The sequence below is a fragment of the Alligator sinensis genome, unplaced genomic scaffold (assembly GCF_000455745.1).
Source record: "Alligator sinensis unplaced genomic scaffold, ASM45574v1 scaffold1061_1, whole genome shotgun sequence".
NCBI lineage: Eukaryota > Metazoa > Chordata > Crocodylia > Alligatoridae > Alligator > Alligator sinensis.
The window spans coordinates 300,179-319,753 of NW_005843066.1; the positions used below are offsets into that span (position 1 = coordinate 300,179).

Below are 19,575 nucleotides of genomic sequence, written 5' to 3' on the forward strand. Positions count from 1 at the left end.
CAGAAGTGGCCACAGACCGGCAAACCATGGCCCCCCAGAGCTGAGTGGAGGCTGTGGTTCCCTTTGCAGGGCCCACGGCAGCGCAGGGTTGCCCCCACCCCTGCATCCTTACCCATTTTCTGGCCAGAAATTTCGTCTGCAGTCAGCTGTGACTGTTGGGCCATGGTATAAAAACTTAGGTTCTAGAGCAGGGGTTCCCAATCTTTAAGAATCTTGTTTCCTGATCATTAAGTCAAAAATCCTATAGGACTAGAGTAGCTACTCCAACAATCTTTATGAAAATAGAAAATGCTCCTTAAGCAGGAAAGGATCTAAATGATTTTGTACACTGCTTACAACATAGGAATTCTTGCAGCTAAGGCACTATACAAGTAAACTTTTTGCTTTACATGAAATTCTGCATCACTTACTACCTTTCTAGCATGGGGTTTAATTGACCAATATAATGGACCCTTATTAAGCATGGTTGTGAGAAAGACTCTTCTTACTGTAAAACTCAGTGACTTGTGCCTTCCTCTTTGTTATGCACATTTTTATAAATCTTATCATTAGATTATATTAGTTAGCTTTTTAAAATTTTGGCATTTCACTCTCTGAGGTATTCTTGCTGGTGCTGGGGTAATTAAAAAGTTGAACAGAAATATTTAAAGTGAAGTTGTACCTCTGCCACTAGAGGGCAAGATAAAGAAAAGCAAGCAGCAAGCTGAATTTAATTCTGTGTCTATCATTCTTACTCTAAAATTGAATGTGGTCAGCCAGCCACGAGTACAGATTAGTCATTCTTCCAGGTAGCCATCACCATTCACTCAGATTTATACCTGTGAGATTCTCAATTAGTTTACATTTGGAGTTCCTCTGCTACAGCGTAGTTTAGGACACATGGAACATTGCTGAGCAGCAAACGGCACAGGTAAGGTATAGTCAGAAATGTGAAATTCTAGTCTCCAGTTCTGGTGTACCTGTGTTGTACTAAATGTAGTTAAGGGATGGGGTGAATGGAAATGAAATGATCAATGAGACTATTCTGGTCTCAAATCCTACTTTATTGAACACCTAAGCAATACCAATATTTAATCAAAGCTTTAAATACATACAAAAAACTAGAACTCTTGGTTCCAAAATGATACCTTTTTTTAGACCAACAGGAAAATGGCAAAATTGTCCTTTTCTGCAAGCTTTCGGGATCAAAGTCCCTTAGTCAGGCTCTGGGAAAAGTATAGATGGTACAAAATGGTAAAAAGTCCCCATAGGTAGGAAATAAGCTGAAATGAAGTTTTTTTCCTACCTATCTGGACTTCGATCCCAAAAGCTTGCAGAAAAGGACAATTTTCTTGCCATTTTCCAGTTAGTCTAATAAAAGGTATCATTTTGGAACCAAGAGTTCTAGTTTTTGTATGTCTTTGTCTCAAACTAACACAGCTACCAAGTATACCCCTGAAGCTTTAACTACTACATTCAACTTTTAAGCAAGCCCTAACAGTCAATATAAATATTCTTACACAAACCTTCTGATGGATAGTGAATTCAGCTGGCCAGGCATCTATTACTGCACTGCGGTTCAAGAAGTTGTTTTCTTTTCCTATCCCCAACCTTAAAGATTTTAATATGCTTTTTTTTTTTTCCTCTTTTTTACAGTTCTCTTCTGTATGTTCTATATATGGTTGTCATAAATATTCAATAGCAATCTTTTACAGTGGTTGTTTTCCTATCAGGCTGCTGTTTGCATCCTGTGGTCTTGGACTGTTAAACCACATTCTCTTAACTTTTTTGCTGCCATGGGTTATAGAGGTCACCCTAAACTAAACTGTGACCCACTTGCTTTGCTTTTACTTAGTGGCATTAGTTATGTCAAGGAACAAAATGATATTACTTATGCTTAGCATTTTCCTAAAAGGTAGCTTTCAGAACTACACCTGGGCATGACACTAGTGACAACTGTCTATAACCAGGCACATTACCTACTTTGTAACAGAGGTGCAGAATTGGTAAAGCACTTTGATCTTCAAGAAAAGGCCAATCCATTGACTTGTGTAGTGGTACAACCTATACATTTTTAAAACAAATATGAAATAAGCAAGCTGGAAACTGCAATCCTTCCCATGCTTTCCTGTTTGAATATGACTGCCACAGAGCTAGGCTGGGGCCAGAGCAGAACAAAGTGAAGGGGAGGGAGCAGAAGGAACCCAAGGCTGTAGGATAGAGGAGTGGGGGGCTGGCTGGCCAGCGCTGTGGCCCCAACCCAGGCTGGAGCCACATTAGCCACCACCTGCCCCACAGTGCCTCCTATATTTAACGTTATCTTTTGTCACACCATTAGTGTGACATTCAATTTAACCATTTTGACTTGCTGAAATATTGCATTTAGATTGCACTACTCATTTGTCCAAATAATTTATTTCTAGACTCCTTATACTTTCACACAGATCATTAAAATTCACAGATTGAAGTTTTTAATTACATCTTAATTTTTCAAATATTGTAAGTTTAATACCATTTCACTTTCCAATTACATCTTTAGAAGAAGGTTGATGTTTTTCTATATAATAATTTACTTTAAAAATAAATACATGCATTGTCATATGTAAGGTCAAGTCACATGTATTCAAACTAGAATTCTTGGCGACTGAAATTCTCAATCTTTTGTCAAATGAGTTGCATTCAGTTCTTCATTTTGTTATATAGTAGTTGCTCCATGTTCCTCTGTCAAGATAACACCTCCAACAGCTCAAATTAAAGTTGCAGATGCCAAGAGGAATTTTGGGTTCTGCTTCAGTTCAGAACTTCAGTAAAGGAGAATCCAGGTTCTCTTTGTTCATGTCAGGGCTCAGAGTGATAAGAGGAGAACTCAGATCTATCAGCTGAAAGAAAATGAGAAATTAACAAAATTAAAAAGTTGTTATTTTTGTCATTTACTCTATACTTATACTATATTGGAAACCTGGGTAATTGTAGCCAGTCACCCTAGTTGCACAATGTTGTCTGCTTACTTCCAAAGCATCAGCAGGGCAGTTTAGTTGAAGATTCAGCTCATCAGGTATCTGGAAGACAAACAGCTGCACTACCAGTTTTAAACAATTCAGTCTCTTCACCCAACTAGGTGCCAAACAAAATTAAAGCCCATGACACCAGATGTTCTGCAGATCGGGTATAGGCTAAGCCTAAGTTTTTGATTCAAGATACTGATTTAGATCACAAGCTAAATACCTATACTTGATAGCAATGCCAACTAAAATAACCAGTGCAGGAGGGAAGAAGCCATCAGAACTGAGGTAACCCATTAGGTTCTGTGCAGGAAGGGGACTGGGACAATAATTGTCTATATATACACACACATACAAAACTAGTCTCCAAGCGGCTACTCTGACATTAGAAATGGAGGATGTGAACAGCTTTAGAAGCTAAAAATAAGAGATCTATATTCAACAAGGAAGTGCAAAGTCTCTCTAAAAAAATTTAAGTTTGGGGAATAAACACAATATGCAGAACAGCTTGAAATGCTACAGGAATTCAGAGTCAACCTAGAATCTAATATTATTCCTTATAACCTCTTTCCCAAGCACAATTTTAGTACTCCCAGGAAAAATCATCCCTTGCAATAACAGAAAATCCTCATGTGCTCGAGTTTCATCTATCAGAATAAATGGTCTTCCTGGGAGGGCATTCCAGGAGAGCCCAAATAGACTGCTGCACCCAAGCTATTTTGCAGCTGAACCTCACTAGAGCTTTACTCTGTCATTTTGTTCTTAACACCGTTTTTAGACACTCAGGAAGCTTGCAAATGAAGTCGTTGGTGGTTTGTAGAGACAAATATATTTTGTTAGCGACAGACTAGAGCTAGTTATGCAAAGATTTGCAGTCCGTTAATTACGACAAGCAGCAGCAACATTTTCCCCATGAAGGGAAAAGTCATCCCATTTGCTGCAGGGAGTCATAGTAAGAAATTTTCTATCATTATTTCCTCCCAAATGTATCTTTAAAACCAGACAGAATTATTTGGTCAAGTCCTAAGTTCACAGTGCTAGTTATGTGGCTGGTAAGTGGTTCCATTTACCCTCTGTTCTTCTGCACTGACTATAATGAAGAAGTAGCTAGTAGTCTTCATGGCACTGCATGTTAGGGACCCAGGTACTTTTAGAGTTGCAGGGAGGTACGGGGAGTTAAACCTCAGCTGTTTTATGTTTAAAGGATTACTTGAAACCAAAACCAAGTTAAGAGTGATGGGTCATTTTATCCAACCACCCATGTTATACTGCACTGGTGCAGTGCTGACAACCTGAACTAGAATGAGCAGTTTTACATCCATATCAGACAGAACATAATCTCATAGGAGAGAAGCATAACAAGAACATGCTCTAACTTTCAAGTCAAATGGTGTTTCGTATTGATGAATATCAGTTACCATGTCTGAGCAAACTCATTATGGTCATGGAGTAAATGATGCAGCTAGTTTGTCAGACAGCATAGCCTATACGACTAAATAACTGAGAACTTTCACAATATATCTGATTTACAAATGGAGGCCCACTGAGGTCTACTTTTAGAACAAAAATGTTTACTTCCCTTTCCAGAAGGAACAGATTGCAAGGGCAGGCAGGTATTCTAGCATACTCCAAATGTTACTCTGATACAAGGGTGCTCAATTAAATGCAAGCACTAGGTGTGAAGCAATTTTTATGTGGGTAAGTTATTTTGCAACTAAAATATGCCCAGGCAATCTCCTCTGCACTGTATTATATTTACATAAACAGGTAACTGAGACAAACTGAGATGCATCTTACCTGTCCCAAAACAGTAGGCTTTAGAGGAACAGCGTTATTCACATCAGGAGTATTTGAAAGGTCAATGAGAGGTCTGCTTTCCCACTCTGAAATAGCACTGGGAGTTTTAGCCATTCCAATATCTACCAGCAACACCTAAAAATAATAAAGTCATTTAGTTTTCTACTTTCTTTTCCTCATAAGAAAGTCAGTCAACTTCTTTGACTAACTGGGGAAAGCTATAAGAATCAATTATTTGTTTTAAACGTAAGTAGAGCACCATAAAGGAAAACAAGCAGCTGATCTTTAATCTGCCAGTGACTTTTTTCCATTTATGAATCAAGAACATGCATCCTGGGCATGAGAATTTGCCTTTTGAGCACTTAGTGAGTTGTTTAAGCACTAAATCTGAACTGAAAATAATGCTCAAGTTCAAATTTAAAGATTTTAAAAATTCAGCTTTAAACCTTGCATCTACAATTGCTGCTTTTTGATGCTTTGACAGAGAAACCGTTCTACGAAGTTCTTAGTTTTAGTTGTGTTTCCATCCAATTGGATTATTATTCTTTCTTTTTTGCACATAAACCCTGTGATGGAAACTTGCTGCATCCCAGCTAGCAAATAACAGATATTATATAAATTAACTAGTTATTGCAAGTTATTACCTCAACTGACTCATTCAGGTAAGGGGGCTTATGCCCGAGCAAAAGCTATAAGTCACTCCTTTGGTAGATTTGAGTTAAGCTTCAATTGGACATTTCTACAGATTTCAGTACTATTTAGAGCGAGTTATACTGTGTAGTCTGTGCAACTGGGATTCTCCCATAACTTATGCATCTTTATGCATCAGGAACACAACCACATCCCAGTGCAAATACAGGGATGACAAATTTGACACAGATCTGAAGGGAGGGGAAGGGGGGAGGTGCATGTGTCAGTTTTCCATGAACATTTAAACACCAAACAAATTCTTTTTTAAATACAGATGACACTAGAGGGTGTATTCATCTTCATAATGTGGTTCACATTAAAATTTAAGTAAGATAGAGGTTTGCAATATTAGCTCTTAATTTAAAAAGCAGCTCACTAGCATTCAGTTCACTCAAAGGCAGTTTTACAAGGAGAAATGGATTTCACATTCCTACCTCATTGGTTTGCGTTTCTTCAGCTGAATTGTTTGGTATTTTAGTTTCTTCTTTTACTTCGGTTTGCAATACATCTACAGTTGATTTTTCTGGTGAAAAATCAAGTATAAGAGGTATGACAGGTGGAGGAGATATTTCATCTTCAGATGAAGACTCCCGGGCCTTGTTCTCTGTTGCCTGTTTAGAACTGGGAAAAATAAGTGGTGCCAGTAATTTGAGTTCTTCAATATTTACTATCGTGTTCACTCATATCCAAGACTGCCTTGAATTAAGACCCCCGAGTACTTAGATTCTGTACATGAAGAATGTGTTTGTTATGAACTTCCATGTACAGAATCCAATTATCAAAAGGTCATCTTAAAATTCATCCCCCCTCTAACTGCTGAAGTCAGGGAAGGCAGCAGTAGGAGGGAGGTACCCACTTCTTGCTCAAAATGCAAAGTTACATGTTTGGTATTTCTCAAAAGGCATTGGGCTAAAAGCCAAAAGACTGCATCCCCCTCCATAGTAGCTAGGCAGTATGGGGCATCTTGTACCTGTGCTCTCAAGTAGAATATGAAGAATAGTTGAGACTTAATGCTTCACCTCTTCTGAGGATGCTAGATTTTTATAATGGCAATAGCCTAAGGTATGACAACACCTTAAAAAGGGTGACACTTGGTTAAATGGAAGATAGGAGTAGATCATTTGTCCTAACTACTCGCTTTTCTCATCTAGAGATTTAGACCCTGCATTATCTTTCAGACAGCAGGGATGTCACTGTGTTGGAAATTACTATTTCTGCATTCAGTCTCTCTCCAGTTCAGAGATTCAGACAAGTTTCATGATGCACATCATTCAAGTTTCAGATAGCATAAAGATGTGAGAAACAAAGCAAAGACCAGATGGACGAACTTGTGTAAAAGTCTCCTGACTTAGGAATTCAGCAAAATTATAACATGCCAGAATAAGCCATTGTGTACAGAAATGTTATTTGGTATTACACATGTCTGGTTATAGTTAGTAGTATAGGCATACATAGGATGCCAACTGAGGTGGAATCCCTATGTTGGCCACAGGAGTACAAGATGTCACACTTCAACAGGACCAGGTTACACCCACAATACTTATCATTCAAAAGGCAAGCTGTCTTACCAAGATGTAAGAATCTTTTTGTTGGATGTGCTGGAAACTTGATGAACCAGCTTAAAGTTTCGTGATGGCACAAATCTAGGTACACTTTTAGGAGACATTACTGGAATTCCTGACGTACGACGATTAATGGGAGTAGGAAGAGCAGAACGCTTTATACTGGCTGGCGTCATTGAAAGGGACCTTGTACTGTGGCAGGAGTTCTGCCAGAGCCCATCTTCTGACACTCTAACAGGAGTACTGACAGCCACACCACTAAAGAAAAAGCATAGAGCATACATTGATAAAAAAAAAAATCTTCTAGAAACTTACTTTGCTTTGTATATAACTAGACAACTCTACGATACAAAAGCCTGCCTTACTTTGGTAAATACTTAAATAGGTTATGAAGGATTAGGATAACTACATCTGAACATTAGAAGTAGACTGGTATATTATACTAGAACTGATTACAACTTAGTTAAGGGCCAGTTAGATTAACCTGACCTTTTCACAAATATTTAAAATTAATTAATTTATGACTAACGGGGGTTTATTTTTTTCAAAATATTACTATAGTTGGTAAAACACAAATTCTACAATGCATAGGTCCTATGTACAAACAGTATTTAAAAGCCTATTCCTTACATATACTCAGTGTCTTACTGTTTTTTAACTCATTAGCATTAAAGAAGTGCCATTGCAATAGGGGAGCTGAAGTCTCTTTTCTTGTACATCGTTAGAATTGCCAACTGAATTCTTATTTCTTACTACTGGCTAACTGAGTGAGAGACAAAACAGACTTTTAGATCCAAAGTTGAATCTGTAGGGCTGGTAGCTAAGTGGGTATGTTCTGGAGAGCAGGGCAGATTGATTTAATTCACCAACTGGAAAGCCTTGATTAAAAACCCAGTTTGTGACAAGTTTATAAAGCTGTACCTCAGAAGTTAGGGAACAAGTATCTTCTCACATGCAGCCTGGAACTAGCTTGTGATAAAGGCTCATATTTTGTTTGCATGTAAAGCATTTCAAAGGATTGCAATGCTTATATCTTAAGTTACACACCTCCCCTCTGCTTGCCAGAATCTCCCAACAGGGCTCCATACCCTGGATTTCAGCAGCAGGCTCCACCCCCAAATTTCCAGCCCCGCAGGCCAGGTGAAATGGCTCCATGGGCTGGATCCAACCTGCAAGCCATATCTTTAACATCCAACTTAATAAAAAGTCCAGTTTTCAGTGAGCATAGATTGGTTCTTGAAAACAAGAATTCTATACTTGTAAAATTCAGATCACACAGGTGACTAGTCAAAAACTGTCTTTGTACAGAAGTAAAAGGCTCAAATGACTTTAAGTTTCAGTTACTGCACATTACCTTCCAAGTATGCTGCAGGATGGTAATCTTATTGATTCTGCTATTTTAGGTGCTGCATTTTCTAGTGATGTACCTAGGACAAGGATTTAAAAAAAAAAAAGAGTGCTGCAAAGTTGTTTACCATTCCTTATCTACACTGGTTTCAATTTCCACCCAGAAACAACTTTAAAATAATATTCAGTCCATTCAGTCACTAGATAAATATACAAGACAAACTACACATGTAATAAGTAGCCAATTTAAAATAAGATCACCTTCCAAAAGGTATACTTACCTCCACCCATTTTAGGGACCTTAATCTGAGTTGTAGGTACAACTTTAGCCTTGGGCTTTGGACATGAGCTTCCTTTTATTCCGCTTCCATCTTTATTTTGCTGATTTAGCTTCTGCAGATTAGGAACAGAGTTTAATCTCTGAATTCCACTTGCTACAGTCTGGGATGCAGTCGCAAAAACTGATGATTTGGCAGAATTTACAACAGTAGGTGTTCTAGGAGTACTAGCAGATCTTGCTTGCTTGCAGGATAAATCAGAATTGGCAGATGACACTCTTACAGATTTAACAAGAGACTGTCTGCTTATAGTAGATGAAAGTTTAGAGCTGCTCACAGAAGTTTTTGAAGGTAGATTTGATTTAGCTGAAAGAAAGCTAAAAATTACACTTCTGAACTGTTTCTTGTTCTTACCACAATTTGTAACAATATATATTTAACCAAGTAAATGATTAAGCTTAAAAACAAGTCTAACTGAAGATAAACTTATTATGCAATGATTAAGAACTATATTCAAAACAACTGAATGTTGGTAGCTACAGGTTATACAAATAGAGCAAATTTACTATAATACTTATTTTCTAACATTTTAAAACTAGGAGTTAGTCAAACTGGTAATTTTCCAGATTCTTCAGGTAAAATCATAAGATAATTCAGCATGTCAGCTTTTAACTTAAATAAGAAAAGAGTAAGATTTTTCAAGAGTGCTTACATAGTTGGCAAGCCTTTCCAGTTGATATTAGAGTTTAAGATGTATTTTCAATATTTTACCTGAAACTAGTTCAGACTACAATTTAAAATGAGCATTTAAAAAGAAAGTCAAAGTTTTCCTAAATATAATAATGTCTTTTAATAGTTGTTCAATTTCTCAGTTTAAGACTAACAGGCTAAATAAAAGTGAAATCTATTTGTAGGTTATAGGAACACACAACATGTGGAAGTCATGAACAAAAATACTGCTCCAATTGAATTTATAAAGAATTAAACCCTTAGTTTTGTAAATTATGTTAACATAATTCTAGGTCTTACATAGTTTGTCTGTTCACCTACTATTCTTCAGATGCTGGATTCTCCTATTCCCTACTCCCACACACAGGAAAGGTACACAACCTTTTCCTGTTCTACAAAAGGCTCACCAGTTTCCCAGCATGACTACTTCATCAGGACCACTTTTCCTATGTTAAAATATTTTCCCTTCCAGATATTTCCTCAAAATTCACTTCCCTAACCCTCTTCAAGTTGGGATCACTTAAACTGACAAGACCTGCTCAACTTTTTATTTCTAAAAAGTTTTCACCATTGTAAGCAATAACCATGACAACTGGAAATGAATAGTTTAATTGAAGTTATTTATTATCCATGTGGTCCTCCTAGTCCATTTTTCACCATTTTAAAACGTACTGACTCTTTATTAACAAAGGCTTAATGCTTCCCCCCCCACCATCTAAGTGGAGACTAGATAATGTTGTACAAATTAAGCACAAAATTCAGGCTTATTAAAATATTATTTGAGCAAAGAATCCCAAGTGTTACAAATAAGATGGGCCACATACTCTAGTTGCTCACAAAACACCATGGGTTTTACTGCATCTTAGCTGATATAGAAATAACATATACAGGTTTACTACTCAAGTAGTGTTTTTTCATGGATCCAGTTCTGTCAGGAGTATTCTCTGGGGTTCGCCATTCATCAGAAATGCAGCTTACCTATATAACCCATGACATTCGGGGCTAGACAGGTATGCAGAACAGTTGTGACCCCTTCCCCTACCCACAAACAAAAAGGCTTAAAGCTGAAGGCTTTTCCAATCTTGACACTACAAATGAATAAAATGACAGCTTCTCGCTTAGTTGTATGGAAATGTTTATCTTTCTTTCATATTTCAATTCTAATGCTTTTACTCCTGTCTTACAGTTACTCAAGAAAAGTTAAGCTCCTGTTCCTATTTACATAGGGCATAAATAAAACCCCAGCGTAATACTACACTTACTGTTTGGCTGTGGAGAACAAAGATACTGGAAAAAAGAGCAGTAGAATGTCTGCTTGGCAAATTAGACAGCTCATATAATTAGACATGAGAACTTCTAAATGTCAACTGAGACATTGACAACACTGTTTAAAAGCCATCTCCAAAAAAGAAGCCTACTTTCCCATTCTGTGACCCTATTTGGTAGATATTAAGCCTATTGACTTTGGAGACTGGTTAATGCAAGTGCTTGACTTGACATAAATGACGTTTAGCTAGCCAACATGAAATTCAAAGTCTCCCTTATTCCACCTATTATTTTTTTCTAATTTAACTCTAAGAGCCTTTAAATATTCTTGGAACCTGTAAATCAAAAGAATCCAATCAAATCAAGACTGCAAGTTTAATAATATTTGTTGTGCCAAGTCTTTATGCTAAAAGTCATACCATTTCCTCCTGCGGGGGAGACAGACACGCTGGAGCTCATACTGGAAACTGATGACGACGATGACGAGGTGTTCTTTCTCTGGGGACCAGTAACAGCACCAAGAGGTTTTAACTGTGTTGCCTTCCTTAACCCCAGCTGTGAACAAAGAAGTCTACTTCATTTAACAGATCAAAAGTATTAAAAGCACATTTTCTAATGTGTTTGGGTGTTGGTTCTCTAGGTTCATTTGTCTCAGGAACAAGTTCCAAAGTCTCCGATATTATTAAGTAAAAGAAAACATTTATTAGCAGTCTACATTGTATAGTGCCTTAACTGTGACAGAATGATATAGGCTATGCTTCGAAAATGGGAACATTAGGTTAGAAGAGCCATTGAGTCCTGTCACTCACCCTTGAACGCAACTTTTTTTTTTCCAGAAAGCTCCAAAAGAATGTCTACTCTAGTCCCTAGCACACAAAGGAACAAAACCTATAAAAATCCCTACAGAAAGCTCCAGGTTGAAGAGCAGGGGAGAAAAGGGTACCTTCCAGGCCCTGCCACTGCATTGTCAGGAAAGCAGTTCAGTGTAATATGCTCAGAGTCCTACAAAGCATACTGTATCCTTGCTAAAAATACCTATAAAAACAAAACAAAAAAAAATTGGTCCTTGCTAGTTTGCCTTGGAGGTGGAAGGCAGGTGACAAGAATGCACTACTGTCCTGTTTCTTACCATGAGCTCAAGTTACTTTCCAAAAGTAAATATTTATTTAAACTAATATTTGTCAGACAGCATACCACAAGTGCTATGGATCCCAAATCTCCCATGGTATTACAAGTCTCATCCAATCTCTTTTCCTGCAGAGCAACCGTTAAAACCAAAACTATTCCAGCAGTGTCAGTTCTAGTTAAAATTAATGTTTCATTTACCCAGAGCCTACCACCTTTGAAGAAAGTAAAGTTAATATTAAGCTACTTGCAACATATGTGATATTTTTTAATAAATAAGTTTGACTAGTCCATGGAATGTAGCCTAATACTCTAACTATATTCATGACATTCCTTGGATTACCTTCCAATTTAAGTCTCACTGTTCTACTCAACATACACTTTAGACTATGGGGACCTTTTCATACAGCATAGTAGGTAGCCACGAAGAACATATACTTTAACCTCTAGTTATCCCCAAAATTCCTTGTCTGCATCGAGTCCTAAATGATGATTGATGCACTGTGTTAAATATGGTAAATAATAAGAGTAAATGTTGTTACAGAGAGGAAAAACATTTGGCTTTACAACTGTAGTTGCAGCATAGAAGTCATTTTAACTTGAATTCATTCCAAGGTTATGGTATTAAATCAATGATAGAAAGATAGATCTGTTGCCTCCATTTTTAAGATTTTCCCCCATCTCGAGTCAACAATTCCCCAAGAATATTTCAGTATGCCATCATATTAAAACACTTGCTAGTACCTTGCTTGGAACAGGAAGAGTTTTCTTGTCCTCTGTTGAACTGCCACTGAATGATGCGTTACAGACATCTGAAGCAGTACTGGACTTGTCAGAGAGCAGGTCTTCAGATGACCCCATGCTGTTCAAGTGCTTGATCCCAGAGGGACTGAGCTGTTTCCCTGGTTTGGGCTGCAAGTTTCAATTTTTAAAACTATTTTAAAAGTTATTAGCCAAAGGATTTGAGAAGTCCTGAAGTTTTTCCACATAAGCAAATTTGTTTAGCAATGCCAGTATTTTCATCATGTCACCCACCAAAAAAGCCTATTGTTACTCTCAAAGAGAGTGTAAAAATTCCAAGTTCTTGACCTGTTTAGCCTTGTCTGAGTAGAAAAGGTGACCAAACGCTCAGCCCACATGCCAGACCAATGCAGAACACGAGAGTAGGTCATGTTCAGCGTGTGAAGAGCTCATGATCATGAGGCTGACCAGCTTGTGATCAGACAGCCTTAACAAATCAGGAGCTGCAGGAGAAGCGTGACTGCCTGGCCAGCAGACACACTCTCTTAACTGTAAATCAGCAGCCTCCTCTGATTGGCTGAAGAGTTTATAAAAGGGACAGCGCGCTAAAGCGCAGGGTCCCGGGTTCCACACAAGCCCTTGGATAGGACTGATCACCCTGTTCAGGAATCCATGTCCCCATGGCCGAATAGTACGAATAGTCATACGAATAGTCACACTCTGGCTATTATTTCACCGAATAGTGAGCTCTCCATCCGCACGTACATCGGAAAAAGCAATTGCTATCTCCTACCTGTCATCTTTAACTACTGCTTCACCACTGTCGTTTTGTTGTGTAACCACTGTTGAAATCTTACTGTAAGTAAACGTTAAGTTCAATTTTACTATCTTCCAACTGAGTCAGTGTCCCTTTCATCCCCGGCCTGTCCATAAGGCGGGTTGGTCATCCACCCACCCCCCGGTTCAACTGGTAAACCACCTGGTGAGTGCTGCGGTTACTAACAAGCCTCTTATTGAATTTAGTGTTAGATCTAGCATAGATCGGATGGATTTTTTTGTTGAAACTGATTAAGTGAGAAAGTAAAATACAAACTCCCTATCCTTCTAAGACAAATGGTAGGAAGAAGCCAGTGTCAAACTCCGAAGCAGTCCCCACAGACAGGAAAACTTAGTAGCCTTGGCTGTGAAGGAGGAAGGAAATAGGACAGGAATCACACTCTACAGATTAGAGGCCATTTACAGGGGCCAACAGCCGTACTGTAAAAACAGCCCTTTCGTGTACTGCTTTTAAGACTGAAGTCCCAGCAACACACACTTGGCTAATCAAAGTGTGCAGCTAGTGTGCGGCACAATATAACCTTTGAGAGTGTTGGTCCCACTAAGCCTAGGTGTTGGTCCCGTCCTATCAGAGTTCTGCTTATTACTGCCAACTCTGAGGACAGCTTAAAGGAAGCAAAGCCATGCTACTAAAGGAATCATTAGAAGCAATACAATACTTTTAACAGAATGATTATAAAATGGCTTAAGCGCCTAAACAGGAGCCAAAAACACTGGAGATTGTTAACAAATAAAGTCAACTAAAACCTCTGAAATATTGTCTAAATACAAATCTTATCTGCACCTTTCATGTATCACAACAGCAGTCCAACTAAACTAACAGAAGCTAGATAAAAATCAAATAAATTCAAGGCAGTTATGGACACAGGCTCACCTTCCTATTTGAGAGTTTCAAACAAGGAAAGCAGCTTCAAAAAAGGAAAGGTTATTTATAAGACTAAAGCTCACAAGTGGTTTAAACAGTTTATCTTAAGATGACTATGGTTCGTCTCAAACATTAAACTGTCTAGATGCCGAGTCTTTACCTTTTCAATTGTCAACTGATTGTTTTTTCCAAAAGCAGCTGATACCTTTGCAGTCTGCAACTTGCTTATTACTTTTTTATTCTTTTCATCTGTTTGCTGTTTTTGTGCTAAAGATGAAATGGCTAATTTAGAAGATTTATGGATTTTGACAGGGCTAGATGCATTTGAAGGAGTCTGCAATGCATGTGTTCTGGAATCTGCTGGCATGGGCAACTCCAACTGCTTCTGAAATGAAGGCGGCAGTTGACAAGCTGGGCTATCCCACACACAGTACGTTTCCCTTTTAATAGTTTTGGGGCTTTTTTCCACCTTCCCTTTTTGGAAGATGTTCAGTTTTGACTTGGAGTCTTGCACAAATTTTTCAATATTCTTGCTTTTGGGTTCTTCAAATTGGCTGACTTTCAGTTCTTCTTTGCTGTCCTTTTTTAACTGAAGTGCCAGCAAGTGAGCTTCTTTAAAAATTTCCACAAATTTCTCTCCTGAAAGAGGACTCCATGTCAGTTTATCATCAGGTGGAGGAGAACACTTTTTCTTAGCACTTTGACTTTCTTCAACTACTGTCTCAATACTAACAGCAATACATTTTTCCTTATGTCCAGGAGGCCCAACAAAAACTTCATCTTCCTCATTTCCACTTTCAGGGGAAAAAAAGAAAAGAAAACAAAACAAAACAGTGAGGATGTAAAAATCATTTATGCTAGAGACATGTATTTGCCCATAAACATTTAACTTACCTCAGTGGAGATAGTGAAAGATCAAAATCAAATTTTTCATCAGCCAAGAGGAGAACACCTGAAAGCAAGATGAGTTCAGTTATGAGCTGTCACAATTACAAGGATTTCCAGGGTCTAATTTGTACTGCAATAGGTTTTGAACTGCACTGCTGTTTGACATTCATTTTAAATGAGTTTTTGCCAAATTTAAAGTAGGGATAACTGAATTACCATCATTTAAAACCAACTACAAAAAACACAATACACTTTGGGATGTGACGAAAAAACTGTCAGAATGGATTTCAGAACTGATCCAGGAAAGAAACTAAGGACTAGGGGTGCACCCCTAGAGATTTTGAGGGCTGATACAGATAACTGATATTTAAGGAGGCATATCAGCTGATACCGATCTGATTTCTGATTTTTAGTTGGGCAACTTGAAGAGCTGCGTGCAGCTGGTAAGTCAGTTGTGGTGGAAGGGAAAGGAAGGGAAGTGGGGGGCAGATTAAGGCCACTGTGGTGAGGGAGAAGTGAGGCTGGGGCTGCCCAGCGGGGGCAGGACAGGGCGTGGGACAGAGCCATGGCTTGTCGGGGAGCGGGGTGCAGCTCCCACCTTGCGTGAACCCTGAGAAGGCATTGGGGTGGGGGTACAGCATGTGCCCCCCCCCCCGATCTGTGTGGGGCAGGCTGCAGTTGCGGGATGGAGGAGGGGGAGTTGAGCCCAGGCTGCGCTCAAGGTGGGTGGCAGTGCTGGCAGAGGGGCTACAGCTGTAGCCCCCCCATAGCCGCCCTCCCAGCACCACCACTGCCCATCCTGAGCCCAGTCCCAGCCCAACACCCTGCCACCCTCCACCAGAAAGAGCCCAGGGCAGCCCCAGCCCTAAACTGCAGCCCGCCCCACCCCACCCAGATCCAGGGGCACACGCCCCCCACCCCGGGGTGCACGCAGTGGTAGGAACCGCCCCCACAAACAACTTGCGGCTCCATCCCATGCCCCCACCACACCCCAGCTGGGCAACCTCAATCCCAGCTCCACTCCCTCCTTCACCACAGGGGCCTTGATCTGCACCCCCCACCCCACACTCCTTCCACAACTGATTTACCAGCTGTACGCAGCTCTCCAAGCTGACAAGCTGTTCTCCTCACCGCCTGTGCTGGGCTGCGGCTGCGCGCATGCATGGGCATTTATTGGCCAAATTATCAGCCACATTGGGTCGATTTCCAATACAGTAAATTTTGTTTATAGCAGTGCCGGTCCAATATTGGACTGGTATATCAGTGCACCTCTACTAAGGACCTTATAGTCCAGAGGTTCCCAAACTGTTTCTTATTACATACCACCTACCAGATTTACTGGCTGCCCACGTACCCCTACCAGCATACAGTTTTATATTTTAACCCCTTAAGTGCCAATTATTATAATGAGAATTTAATCCACCATTACAGAATTTTTCCCACATATCCCCCAGAGATGTCCTGCATACCTCCAGGGGTACGTGTACCATAGTTTGGGAACTCCTGCTATAGTCCATCAGTAACACTCAAAAAGATTATCAGTGCTTTGTTAAGCCTATATGAAAGTTTGTAGAAAATAACTGAGAACCATGTAGTGGGAGAGCAGGGGTGAAAGTCTATGAAATAAGGCCACCCACAGAATGAAACCTTCTCTACTACGTTAAGGAATGAACACAAGAAACATACTGATCTATATACAGTAAAAGCTCTGTTATCTGGCATCCCCTGGGAATGAGGGATGCCAGATAACAAAATATGCCGGTTAATTGAGTGGCCTGAACAGGCATCCTTGCCTGTTCGGGCCGCTGCTTCTCCTACCGCGTCCAGGGCATCACCACCCCTCCCACAGGCCCTGTGGGCCCCGCGGGACAGGGAGGCAGGCCCTGTGCAGCCTGTTACGCCCCTGGGCCGTGGGGGGCTCACAGAAACCGGAAGTGCCACAGTGGGCACTTCCAGTTTCACTATACCTTACAAGCTGGCATGCTGATTAACAGCGCGTGCTAGCTTGTAAGGCGCCGGTTACCGGAGGCTTTACTGTATTTATAATACTAGTAAGTAGCTTGGACTTGTGCATCCTATGCAACAATTTATAAATAATATTTTCTACTTACGACTGCTTATGCAACTATCCGGGTTTTTTTCAACCACAGTACTTGAGCAACCTGATGACTCTTCCTCTCTTTCCTCCATAGCAACTGCAACTGCAAAATAAGACACTTATATGGGATTATAGGAAAGTAGGGCTGGGGAGAAGCTCACAAGCTCAAAGCCAAATCATCCCAGCCAGAAAGTTCCTACTCATCTCCAAACTAAAACTTCCTTTGCTGCAGCTTTAGACCTTTGTTCCTTATCCTGTCCCCTAAAGCCAAAGGGGAAGAGTCTCTCTCTGACCTCTATAAATCAGCCTTCAGATTCTCAAATGCTCCCCAAGACTGAATCCTTATTCTCGTGTACTAGGTACCGCAGGTATTTTTTGAATTGCACAAACCAAATTAGAGATTAAAATTTGTATGTTATCCTACAACAGCTGCAGCTTATTAAACCATCAGCAGTGAAGTACTCACTAAAAAGAAACGAATAAACAAATCTCAGCTACTGCCCTGCAACAGGTTACAGGGCTCATGAATTGTACAAAGCCCCCTTCTTTTCAAATAGTCTGGTGCCAAAAATTAAGGAGGCACGTGAACAATATCATCCATTCACACCCAGCAACGCTGGTATAAATTGTTCCTACATCACTTACAACTGCCTGCTCCCACAGCAGCACAAGGGAGGTAAATCTCTAAACTCGAAGCCTGAATGAAACGTGGGTTCAGGAGAAGGATGCCGACCTGGCCATTCAGCGCAGCAAAAAAATGGACCTTTAAGTCATCTCATCCTGGCTAAATCGACCCTCGGCCTCTTGTTGGCTCAGATCATGCGTAGTCTATGCTTACCTGGCACGGAAACACCCTGACCACAGAGGTGATCTTCCCAGTCGCACTGGGGAAGTCTGCTCTCCTGGTACAGGGATACTACCTGCCAAGGTAATGTATAGTGAACCTCCCATTTAGCTGCTGGAGTTGGACAGTCTTGGCTTTAAGACTACTTTATGGAAAGGAGAGACTCCTCCCTGGCTTGCCTCTGGGGCCTTACGGCTGAGGGCAAGCAAAACTTTGGGGCATCCAAACCCCCAAGTAGCAAGTAGGATGCCTGCCAAAGGATTTGGAAACATCTGAAGCCCCAGATGGGAGTGGAGGGTGTTTGCCAGGAGTAGGGCCACTTATGGTTCTGGACTGACTCTTGGATTTGGAATTTGTTTTAGCTAATTTGGCTGGGAATACGGAAGACTAAAAAGAAAAATAGCAGCAAAAAAAGGATAACACCTATTCCTGGCAGCAACTGCCCCTTTTTAGAAATATGGCTAAAGGCTACTTCTGCCCCCAATCTACAGCCTGCCTCCCAAGACGTAGGTGCAGGTCATCAGCAAGGATCTGATAGATAAGTCAATCTGATAGATAGCTGGATAGATCTCTACCCATCTCTGTCTCTATATGTGATAGAAATGTATTAGTAACATATACTAGTGTATTAGTAATGTATAGTAACAGATCATATAGAGATGGACAGAGATCTATCCATCTACCTGATAGATATACATCTGATAGATACATTAGGTCGGTCGGTCACGTCAGTTGCTCTGGTCGGTCGGTTTCTCCGTCCCATCTATCGATCCGCTGGTCAGTCGATCTCTACCCATCTATATCTCTATCTATCTATATGTAATGATGTTTCATTTTAAATCACGGAAAAACGTGGATCTGGGGTTACTTTTTATAACTCTGAGAATCAGGGATTTTATTTTATCAGAGAAAACCGGGATCCCCGGCCTTCAGGCCCCAGGAAACAGCCCCTGAACATCGCTACCGACCGCCCGGAGGCACCAGGAGCCGCAGCCCCCGCTTCCCACCTACCTCCGAGCGGAGCCCGCGGCCGCGACAGCACGAGGAGGTAGGTGGGCACCGAGGCCCCGCTCGCAAGCGCTGGCTCGGCCCAGCCCCAGGCCCCCGCGCCCCGCCAGGCCAGGCCAGACCGCGCCGCACTCACTGCCGCCGAAACGTTCGAAAGCACAACCCCACCCCCGCCCGCGCTCGGGCGGCCCCGCCCCCTCGGAAAGAGCCGCGGGCGGGGGGGTGCAGTGCCGGGCTCCCGCCGCTTCCAGCCCAGACGCATCCCCTCGGGGTGGACTGCCCCGCCCGTGCGAGGATGCTGTCGTCCCGCTGTGGCAGACTGGAGTCATCGCGCTGTGTTCTCTTGGGCGGGCGCTGAATGCATACATACGGTTAAAACACGGTTAGGTGCTCGGGGGGTGGTGGCGGGCTGTGGGTGATAGTCTCCGCAAAGCCGTGTCCAGAAAAGGGGAACGGAGCAGGCCGTCGTCATTTATGGAGACTGAATTTAAATGAAAAAAAAGTCTTTCAATGCTGTCT

The 19,575-nt window shown here is 40.9% G+C and overlaps 1 protein-coding gene across 1 annotated transcript; it reads right to left on the minus strand.

Moving 5' to 3' along the window:
• Positions 1–2,423: 2,423 nt before the first annotated feature.
• GTSE1 (G2 and S-phase expressed 1) lies at positions 2,424–19,141 on the minus strand. The gene is made up of 12 exons (XM_006037101.3): positions 19,060–19,141; positions 17,218–17,307; positions 15,113–15,170; positions 14,379–15,012; positions 12,520–12,687; positions 11,070–11,205; positions 8,659–9,021; positions 8,385–8,457; positions 7,037–7,288; positions 5,903–6,089; positions 4,779–4,913; positions 2,424–2,858 (listed from the first exon to the last, which is right to left on the minus strand). Exons 2-12 carry the CDS (start codon positions 17,294–17,296, stop codon positions 2,775–2,777), a joined length of 2,169 nt encoding a protein of 722 aa, XP_006037163.1. The 5' UTR covers positions 17,297–17,307; positions 19,060–19,141; the 3' UTR covers positions 2,424–2,774.
• Positions 19,142–19,575: the final 434 nt, after the last annotated feature.